The sequence below is a fragment of the Strongyloides ratti genome, scaffold srae_chrx_scaffold0000004 (genome assembly GCF_001040885.1).
Source record: "Strongyloides ratti genome assembly S_ratti_ED321, scaffold srae_chrx_scaffold0000004".
NCBI classification, from domain to species: Eukaryota; Metazoa; Nematoda; class Chromadorea; order Rhabditida; family Strongyloididae; genus Strongyloides; species Strongyloides ratti.
Window position 1 is genome coordinate 66,230 of NW_020171512.1, and position 12,295 is coordinate 78,524.

General features: G+C 16.8%; 1 protein-coding gene across 1 annotated transcript; it reads left to right on the forward strand.

Annotated features, from left to right (window-relative positions):
• Positions 1 to 3,587: 3,587 nt before the first annotated feature.
• Positions 3,588 to 3,857, forward strand: SRAE_X000201300 (Hypothetical protein; the record flags this gene model as incomplete). The annotated part of the gene is made up of 1 exon (XM_024642996.1): positions 3,588 to 3,857. One exon carries the CDS (start codon positions 3,588 to 3,590, stop codon positions 3,855 to 3,857), a length of 270 nt encoding a protein of 89 aa, XP_024499484.1.
• Positions 3,858 to 12,295: the final 8,438 nt, after the last annotated feature.

Sequence of the window (12,295 nt, forward strand, 5' to 3'; positions counted from 1 at the left end):
AATGATCAAAATAAAAAAAATTTAAATTCTTGGATATAAAATTTAGAAGATATAACAGATAACAAAAAAAAATTTTTTATTCAATTTGTTAAGTATTTTAAGAATTTTTCCTGAAACATACGAGCGCGCTTCGTTATGAAGAAAAATTTTTTTTTCTTTTTTTTGCTTTAATAAAATCTTTTTTAAGCCATTCTTTTAGTTGGGTACAAAATGATTAAAAAATTAATTATTTCAATAGACTTTAAGAAATTATAATATAACAATTTCTTAAAAGGCTACAAAATATTGACAAATAAATTTTTTGATGTTAATTAGAGTTTTGGAAACTGTTTTAAAGTTATATCATTGCTTAACCATTATAAAGTGAACTTTTTATTGTTCTAGAGTATATTTTTTTTTCTCACAATGTACAGTGTGATTTAAAATTTAGTCGTTTCTAATCCAATAAAAAAACGAGGTGGAAACTTCAAAACGACAATTTTTTGAATTACTCATAAGTTATTTACTTATTTCTTTTATGTTTCCAAACTACTCCAAGTAATTGGAAAAGCTAGATTTTGAAATACTAAAGATAACTGATATTTTTCTAATAGTTTTTTTAGATCGTTTCTATAGTGCTTCTTAACTTCTCTTTATCATTGACCGAATTTAGTATTCTGTAACCTTGTTTTTTGATAATGCCATTTGTTTTTTGATCTTTTTAAACATCTTTAAATAGTAGTACTATTTACAAGGTTCTTACAATAAATATTATTTGTATTTTCCGTAGTTTTTACAAATATTGTTTCTATTTTGTACTCATGAAAAAAATTTATACGAATACCAAGTCTAGATAGCATTAAAAAAATTAAAAAAAAAGTATTATATTATTTCTTTGTCATGTTTTTATGTTACTTTGAAGGGAAAACTTATGAGAATTCAACAAAATTCTTAATTTTATTAAAATATAAGTAATTTTTAGTAAATAAGTGCCATATTAAGCGCTTATTTTAAAATATGCTTTTTATTTTCAACAGTCTAATATAATTTAAGTGAAAACTTTTTGATTAGGGTTATATTTTAAAATTAATTTTTATTATCTAAACAATACCGTTAAACATATGTTGTGATTACTGAAATTATTTTTTTGTTCTCATATTGTCTGTTTTATTTTAAAACTGATTGATTAAATATAACTTGTTATTCAAAAAATATACAAATTTTTTATTTTTTTTAGAGATGTTAATTTTTAAAAAATATCTTAATACATATATTATTTTGTACAATATGATTTCAACTTTTCATATTAAATTGATAAATATTTAAGCTTTAATTTTAAAAATAATAATCTAATTTTTTATTTAGATTTACTAATTTTTAATCTATTTATATTTATAATCAATAAACATTGTCTATCTAACAAGAAGCATTACAAATATTTTAAGATTTTAACCACAGTATGATTATGTTTTTATTTTTTAAATTTGAATTACAATATTTCTGGTTAAACTTTATAATTTTAATATATAAAATGATTTCTTATTGTTACATTTGTCTTCCATTTTTACGTTTGTTTTGAACAAAATCATTGTATAAATAAAACATTTTTTTCTGAATTAATTTTTTTTATATTGCGTATTGATTATTATTCTTTTTAATAAATAGCTTAAGTGAGTAAGGTTCATAATTTCAACAAAAATATTGTTAAAAATTTAAAGATTATATTATAGCTTTTATTTATCTTAGAACTTGTTGGTTAAAATGTTTTGTAAAAGTGACAAACTTTTTTTATGTTAAAGTAAATGTTTCTTCAAAATGTTTTCTATTGATGATTTATACTGTGTAAAACAGCATAAATTAATTATAATTTGTTGTAGAAAAATTAATAAATTTTCTTTTTATTAAAACAAATTTTCAATGTACATTTAAATATCATTATATCCAAATTAACTTTAAAGATTGAGATACTAGTAACTAGGAATAAAAAATCTTATTTCTAAAATAAATTTCAAGATTTCTTTTCTATATTAAAATTAAACCATTTTTTAATAAGAAAAAAATTTCTTTAACAAATAAAATAATATGTTTATAAATAAAATGGTAAATGTTTCAAAAAAAAATTTTTTTACTAGATATTGCAGGTGTTACAAAAGTAATTTGCCAAATAGAGTAATTTAAAACTTTTCCATATTTACTTACTATCTTTACGTTATACTTATTCTGTAAATAAAAACTGAGCTTTTAAGTATTATTAAATGTGCTGTGAGAAGTATTAAAATTCAACAATTTTATGTTACCTCATTAATTTGTCATATTTCTTATAAAGTTTTCACCAACTGGATCAAATTTATCTTTCTATTTTAAAAATTAAATTTTATTTTGTCTTGAAATTTTTTTGATTCATAAAATTTACCACAAAGAAACTTTAATGTATTATTAATTTTATTATATTGTTAATAGGATATCTAAAATCTTATAAAAAATAAAAGTTGTGAAAAAAGTACAAATAATTTTTACTAAAACTTTTTAGTAGAAATAATAAAGTGCATACATTATCTTTTTTAAAAAAATGCTTCAAATTAATTTTAACTTATATATGTGCTAATATTTGTTTAAGCAAATCTAATCATTTAATACAATTTTATTAGAATTTTAATAAAACTGGTAGCACATTATAAATTGTTTGGTAATAGATTTGTAAAACTCAATAAAATCAAACACAATATTTATAAAATAAATTTTCTTGAGCATATTTTTTTTATTATAAAAAATTATAAAAAAAAATATTATAGATGTTTCTAAAAAAGTAGATTATTATTTTTGATGTAATAACTTTTAATGAATAAAGATTGTCTGTAAAATATTGTAAAAATACTACTAAATTATAATAAAAGTTAGTAAAAATTGTGTTAAATGCCGCAATTTATATTAAACAGGTTAATCTAACTTGAAAAAATAATATTTATTGTAAAAAAATTTGATAAAATGTTACTAAATCTCGATTCTAGGAGTAAATTAGAAAAACTAGGTATTGGTATTTTAAATCAGCACACAATCTTAGAATTCCTAACTAGTAAATATACACATTTATCATATGTAATAGATAATACAACAATTTTAGAAACAAAAAAACTTTCAGATTGTTTTTAAAAACATTAAAAAAAGTTTAATCATGTTTACAATTTAAATTAAAAATATATTAGAAATAGATTAGATAAAGTTGATAAAAGTAAGTTTCATTAAGTTATATATTTTATACATAAAATATATATACGTTACAATATATAAAATGAAAATATTTATAACTACATTTTCAAGAATTCTGTAGCAAAGCTAACATTATCATAACTACGCCAGATAGTTTTATGGGTGATAATGTAAGAATTATCGTCAGCACCTTATACGACAACAATTTACTTAAAAGTATTCTCGTGAACGAAACCCACTTAATTTTTGAACAAGAGCTTAGCTTTTAATCGAATTATCCAAAATTAATAACTTATTTTGAGTCTGTAATAAAAACTCAATTTATTTTTTGTTCAGGATCTATTTTAAATGAGAACATTGAGAAAATGGGGCGTATATAAAATTTGCCGTATTAAAACGTAATGCGAGAGGTTTCCTTCAAAGGAAATACGGTTATTATCAGCATTAGAAATGAGAAATTAATTGATATATGCGATTATGTTGATAGTAATAGAAGATTAAAAGTAACAAAAGAAAAAGTTTATGGTAAAAGAAAATTCAAGGAGGTTGCAATTGTAAGAAGCATAGAAAAAATCAAAGGATGTTCAAATACATACAAATCAGATGGTTTTTTAGTGTCTACTTACAGTTGTAATTTTTACAAAGTAATTTTTGAAAGAATATGTTTATAGCATTTTTTCATTAAATTTAATATAAGAGAAAGTCTTAAGCACAAATAATAAAGTGCTTTCAATATTAAAAATATCAAGTTTGTGTAATAGAAATTATAAATCATTATATCAAGCTTTTTATTTTAATGGCATTTTGCATTATAAAGAAATGTTACTATTTGCAAAACTTAAAATGATTGAAGGAAATATAATTAACAACCGTTAAATAAATAGAAAAAATTTAAATGTTATATTATTATTATATTAAAATCAGTCTTTAAAAAAATTGTGTTATTTAGAATACCTTTTAAAATTATATATAAATGCAATTATTCACCAAATTAATATGCTATACACATTTTAACTTGCTATTTTTCACGCTTTCTTCATTAGCAAGTAGAAAAGGCGACAGATGTGCCATGATAGCTCAGTTGGGAGAGCGTTAGACTGAAGATCTAAATGTCGCCGGTTCGATCCCGGCTCGTGGCATCTTTTTGCTTTAAAAACGTATTATTTTATCAATTTTAATATGCATACATTTTTTATATTAATTACTTATCACTAGATATTTTTAAGTGCTTTTTAGTCTTAAAGACAATTTAAACAGAAGAAAATATATGTTTTTAAATTCGAAATTTGTTAACTAAAATATTTTTATTCGTTAAAAGCATAGTAAATACTAACAGGAATAAAATTCATAAAAAAAATAAATAATTAATTGAATGGTAATAACACATATGGAACAAAATATTTTAATAAGTCTTAAAAATGTAAAATCAAAAATGTAATTTACTAAATTTAAAAAAGAATAGAAGTGATTTAAAAACATAAATTATGGAATTTATAATGTTCATGTAAAAAAATTTTTTTTGAAAGTAAAAAGTAATTATTTCATAGTTTTCACACCATTTATATATAATTTTAATTATATCATTTATTAAATTTGACCCTTTTTATTTAAATGATTTTTGCATTTAAAATATTACAACAAACAATTTCTCTTACTCTTTATTGTAAAATCATTTAAGTAGTCATCGGATTTGCAAATGAGATTATCTATGTTATTGTACTTAAATTGTGATACATTGATTTTGTTACAACATTTAGTTAACTGAGTTTAAAATATATCTCATTTTAAAAAATCAAAGATACCTCTCATTATAATTTATTTTAATATTACCAATATTTTTATATCACTATTGCTTCTTACTTGATAATGATTTTTTTTAATAACCTTTTCATTTGCAATTATCAAAGACTCACATTACACAGTGACAGTAATGATTTTCCTCAAATATAAATTAAATCAAAAATTTAATTATTTTATATTTAAATTTTTGAGTAAAAAAAAACCGATTTGTTTAAAGCTGTATTTTAGTTTAAAAATTTTCAGAAAAAATAAATTAAAACTTTTTGTTAACTTAAAAAATGTACAAATGTTATAGTGAATCAACTTAAAAAATTATGATAAATGTTTTTTACTTTATTAAAAACGAGATTATTAAATTAAGATTTATTATCAATTTATACTTATAATTAGTTTTATATTTAATATAATGTCATTTTTTATTATTAAAAAATAAATTAAAAACAATATTATTTTTTTTAACCTGAATATGTATTTTTTTGTTTTACAATATGTTAAACTTTTTATTATATCTCTAAATAATTGTAAAATTCAAGGCTAATTTGTTTATTTTTTGTTCATAAAATTTTTTTTTAATTCTTCTTGTATTTATATTTTAAATGTTAAAGATTAAAGATATTTTTACTATAAAGTTTTGAAAAATCTTTGTTAAATATAAAATTACAATTTCAAATGAGCATAATAAATTTACTTATTCTATTAAATTTAAATAAATTTTTGTTACAATTTTAAATTAGTTACATTATAAAAAGAAATTTTCTACGTTAAATACAATATTCAACAGTAACAATGAATAAAATACAATAGTCTAGATATGTAATGAAATTTAGAAAAATAATAACAATGAATCAAATGAACCGTTATTTATTTATTTCATTGTTTTTATTTTTATTTTCAACAAAATAAAATATTTTATTAATTTTATTTAAAGATATTAAGAAAATAATTTATATGTTTATGCTCAATATATAAATTTTAAATGATAACAATTATTCTAGTTATTCGTGTTTGACTAATTTTGAAATATAATTTTTTTTGATTTATTTTAATTCAACAAGTAAAATGCTACATTTCGGATTAAAATATGACTAACTGATAAATATATTTTTTTATACTAACTACATATTAGTTGTTTTTATTATTTTTAATAATTAGATTCACAAAATATATATATAAAATTAATAGGATTTTGGTTCTGGTGATATATATTAAAACGTATGTTAATATACAGGATAGGATGTATTAATTTATATTTAAACTATTCCCTAGAAAAACTAAACTAATAAATTTAATAAAAAAAACTTTCTCTCTTAACGAAGATTAATAATTATTATAAAATAATTAACAATATTAATGTAATCTATAAAATGATCAATTAATTATTATAACAAAATATTATGCACTAAAATAAAAAATGTTTTTAAATTTTAGTAATATATATATAACGTTTCTTATATATACCAAATAAACTTCATATAATTTTTGACAATTACAATTTTTTTTTTATAAATATTGTTTTTGATTTTAAAATATTTATACTTCTTTATCCCACAATAATTTGATTAAAATAATTATGTAAAGCTTTTTTTAATGTTTTAATGCTAATAATTACATGTAAAATTTTTTTTATTTTTTTAAAACTACTAAAATATTTAACTAAAAGTATAAAAATACCTTTGTTTAATGTAATTTCAAAGCATATAGTAAAAGTTTAAAAAAAATCACAATTATTTGATTTTTAAAAATTTGACCTCATGTAAAGTTAATTTAAAGTGATTACTTGTTAAAAAAAAGTAATAAAAGTTAATGAATTAAAAATTTTTGAAATAATATTATTTGTATTATATTTATTAATGTTTTATTACATGAAGTAATGTTGACTGGTAAACACAAAAGCTGATAAATTAGACTAGTACAGTTAAACAGTTAATATATTATTTAAAATAATCGAAAATGTAATTAACAAAACAGTTTCTATAAGCAAAAAAAATGTAATATTATGTATTTATGATGTATTTTATTTGTTTCAACAAAAAATATTAAAACTATTATTTTCTTTTTAACAAATGTAAAATAAATTTTTTTTATTATTCATTTTTAAATTGGTATATATTTATTATCTTTTAATTTTTAAAAAATTTTCTATAATATAGTTTATCAATAATTATTATCTTATTACAATTTTTGCAATTATAAGGAAAATGAAATATTAAATATTATAGATGATTATGTACTTATAAATATAACAAAATAACTATTTATATTTTAGTTAATTATCATATAATTTCAGCTACAAAAATTATTTTAATTTATTTAATAACTTAAAATATAAAATAATTTATTATAAAAATTACTTACTATTTAAGAAGTTACGGTTATTAAAGAATAATTCCATATTAAATATAATCTACTTAATTTATTATTTTTTTTAAATTAAAATAAATTATGACTTATAGTATTAGTCATTTTATTTTTTCACTTAAATTAAAATCATTACAATTTTTCATATTTTATTTATAAAAAAAAAATATTGTTATCAAAAATGGTAATATATATAATAGATATTAGATATAAATTTGGTTCCAACTATTATAATTTTTGATTAAAAACCATATTTTAAATTATAATCTTCCATTTTTTTATTAACAATTTTATTCTCAATTTTATATATAAAGTATTAAATGTTAACGTCCTGCAATTTGAAAATTTTCTTAAATATGTATGTGTGTAACTTTTAACAACGATATCAATTGTATAAAATATTTTAAATTAGTAAAATTATTATTAAATTTTAATACTTAAAATGTTTCTTTTTATATCTTTTAATTGTTATTTTTTAAAATAATAAAGTTTATTTTTTAATGTACTTGTTATACAAGATTAAAATAATACTACACAGTCGTATTAAGTTGTATATTTTATATATCACAATATAAAATAATAATACACATTATTTTTTTTTTGTAAACGGTAGATTTTTAAATTATCTTATATACTTAATTTGAAATTACACTTTTATTTTAAACATTACATCATTAATAATACATATATCTAAATAATATAAATGACATAAGTTTTAAAAATAAAACTTATTTTTATTAAAAATAAACAGGAACAATTTCTAAAAAACATTTAAAAAAATTTGTCTTATTATCTCTATAAATAAAACTATTTTTTATTAAGAAAACATATCTTAAATCTCACCATAAAAATACTTTTTTTATACTGTTATTATACTTCCATTAAATTAATTAAAAACTGTACTTTTAATATTTACTTTAAAATAACTTCTAGAAATGTATAGAAATATTTAGTTGTTAATTTGCATGAAAAATAAATTTATTTAAATATATACATATATCATCCTTTATTTATCATTTTATATTATATTTCTATTTTACATATTTATCAATTTAATATTACTTTTACCACTAATTTTTATATTACTTTATCAAAAATTATATGTATTAGATATTATTTTAAAAGATATTCATTAATAATTATAACAAGAATAATAAATTAAATATGTAAAGGAGAAATTTTTTTAATAAAAATTTATATAGTATTAAATAAAAATTTATTAAATTTATGTTAAAATAAGAAAGTAATAATTAAAGAATAAAAATTGAACATTCATTTAAATATATATACTTGAAATATTAAACGTAATTGTTTATTATTATAAATATTTTTTATTATTATTGTGTAATATATTATTAAAAGTTATATTAATTTTTTAATTAAAATTTATAATTTTTTTTGACTTAAACAATTTTGTATGAGTTGACATCATATAATATTGTTATAGTGATTATTTATAATTACTAAGTAAATGTGATAATTTTGATATCGTTAAAAGCCAAGATTAATTTGAAAATTAAAATATTCTTAATAATCTATATCTTAGAAAATCCTATAAAAAAATTTTAATCATATGATATTAAAAATATGGTAAAAAAAATAACAATTAGTTTAAAACTTTTTTTTTTATAAAATAATATAATATTAAAATTAATTCAGGTATTTTCTCTATAAATAACTTTTTAACAATTTTTTTTTGTTAATGTTGCTTGATAAACAAAAATTCACTTATTCTCAATAATATTATATATTAATACAGTTTTATCTTTTTTTTTTAAATTGAATATTATACAATTCTTTTAAAGCCAAAAAAATATTCTTTGTGTTGAAACAGATGTTTTTTGTATAAATAATTATTTACTCTCATAAAAGTCTACTTTTTTGACTAGTATATTTATATTCCAACAAACATTTTATGTTAAATTTTTCATTTTGAACAAAATTGCTATTTTACAATACTTTTCTTGAAAGTCAATAAATTCTTTTTTTAAAATTATTTTATAAAAAAAAATTAACCTCTTTGACCTTTCTATATAATAATTTTGACATTCTAATATAAATATAAAAGATATAAATAAATTCAATAACATAAATAAATTTCTTTTTTCATGTTTGATTATAATAAACTTTTCTTTTTGTTTTTTAAATATAATATATTATATTTTAAATTTATATAACTAAATAAATATAATACATTTTATTAACATTAATTTATTTTTATTTTATAATAAAGAATTAACTTCTTTTTTAAGAATATAAAAATACATTACCATTTTTATGCTATTTCTGATAATTCTTTTTATGTTATACTAATATGATATATTCTTAAAATATATTATTAATAATTACCTTTAACAACTATTATATTTATATATATATCATTAATTTTTAATGTTAATTTCTCTTCATTGGACATCCATATATAAAGTGTTGAGACAATATATAATATTTAACTACTTTCTATTAGAATTACACCAATATCTATTTTCATTGACATATATTTTAATCTGTAAAACTATAATATAAAACTAAATGTCAAGTCTTTTTTTTTTGTAAAAATTGAAAATTTTAGCTTAAAATTTAAAAAATAATATTTCATTGATGATTAATAATTTACCAACTTTTTAAAAATGTTAGCTTGTTTATTTTTTAAAGAAAAATTAAAATATTTAAAGTTATATTTAAAAAAAATAATACATAACTAAAATTTTAAAAATTTAAACAATTGTTGCTTTAAAAAGAAGAACTTTTAAAATTTTTTTTTTATATGATCGATTATTTATGAAGTATAATACTTTTAAATCCTTTTAAATCTATTTTAAATCAAAGAGCTTTATCTTCTTTGTATACTTTAATGTTTTCTTGTTAATATTTCTTTAGAAATATGTTCATTTAAAATTTATATAAAAATTGCCTTTATTTAGTTTTATGTAGTCCAAATTTTTAGTCATATTATTTTTTTGTAAAGTAAATAATATTTGTATTAAGAATAATGATAAATTACAATGAAAATAATATTCAAATATATATTTTTTTAAAATAAATATTATCATTGTATAAAAGAATAAAAATGTTTATTTATTTTTTGTTTGCTTTAAATTTAATTCTATTCTTCTTAATGAATTCTAAAATTTTAATGGCTTTTGAAACTCTAAAATTTTAACAAATATCTTACAATTATTTTAATTGCTGTTAACGTGATTTTCTGAAAAAATATTTTTTAATATATAAATCATTTTTATCTTAACTATTTTTTTTTTCACAAAAAACTACAAGATATTATAAGTACAATGCACGATAATAAAGTTGAGAAATTTTTATTTTGTGTTAATTAATTGCTAAAAATTTATTTCATTTTATTGATATCAATATAAAAAATATTTTTTATTATTGTTGTATTACTACTTATAATACTATATTAAATTACTATTTTTCTTGTTTATTTTAAATTATATTGATTTATATAAATTATTGACAAAAATCAACAATACTTAAATACTTTAATTTAATTGAAAATACTTTTTAGATTTATAGTTTATTTACCTATAATTATTATTATCATTTAATATATATCTTTATATATATATTACAATTAATGAAATTGATAATACTTTGGGATATCACATTTAATATTATTTCAGATAAATTAAAATTAATATATCGTAAATGTTTACTCTTTATAATACACTTATATATTATGATTGTGTTAAACAAAAAAAAATGAAATACATATATTTAGAAATTACAATTTTCAACAATACCTTATAATTTTTATTTTAATATGTGATAATAAATCTTTATTGCTGAACAATATTAGATTTTTAATTTATTTACATGATAACCTTGATAGTTTATCTAACTTTATTGAAGTATAAAACTATTTCTTTAGTAACAGTGACATAAACTATATATCATTTCAGTATTAAAATTTTAATCAATTAAATATTAATTTTGTCTTATCTTAGAAATAATATATTATTTAAAGAATTGATGTAAATTATAAGACTTAGTATAAAATATTTTATATTTATAATGTAATATATTTGTAAAATGTGAATGATTTTTTTTATACATAGTATTTTTGGTAAAAATTTTAAAAGTAACACAAAAATTATACTTAGACTATACATTTTTTTTTTACAAATGACATATATCTTAGTGTAGTGAAACTTAATATATATATATATATATATAGTATGTATGTACTTAGTATAAAAATTTTATTTCTAATATATATATATATATTGATCTATATTATCTCTAATGTAAATAAGACAAAAATATTTTAAATAATACTTTTGAAGTTAATAATAATTTGTAAAATTTTTTAATATATTTATCTTTATAACTATGAATATATAGTTAAATTATTGAATATTACTAAAACCACTTATAAATATTAAAAATATTAATACTTTTTTTATTATCTTATATTTTTATAAAACAAATTTTTTAAACTAAAAAAAAAATAATATTTTTATAATTTATAGTATTTTTTTATTTTACAATAATAATAATATCATGTGATATAAAAGAACTCTAATTTTCCAAGTTAAACATAACGTTTATTATTATCTAGTTTTACAATTGATTTAGTTGATGTGTATAACCAACGCCATTTGTTAATATATCTATTCAATTGAAATAATATACAGCGAGAGATACCTTATCATATTCCTATTTGTCGTTACTTTTAATCTTAATTATTAAAATTTTGAATTTCCTATAAAAATCTTATAAAGACTTCTTTTATTTTTATGCTTATAAATGGCTTACATTCATTATCTCTTTTAAGTTCTTTCTCTTCATATAAATAATAATTAAAAGTATCTACTACAATCTAAATATTGTCTGAATATGTACTTTACATTTACGCTTCTATAAATGCTTCTTATTAATTAACAGAATTTAACTATAGTCTCATTTAATAAGTTAATTCTCTTATAATTGT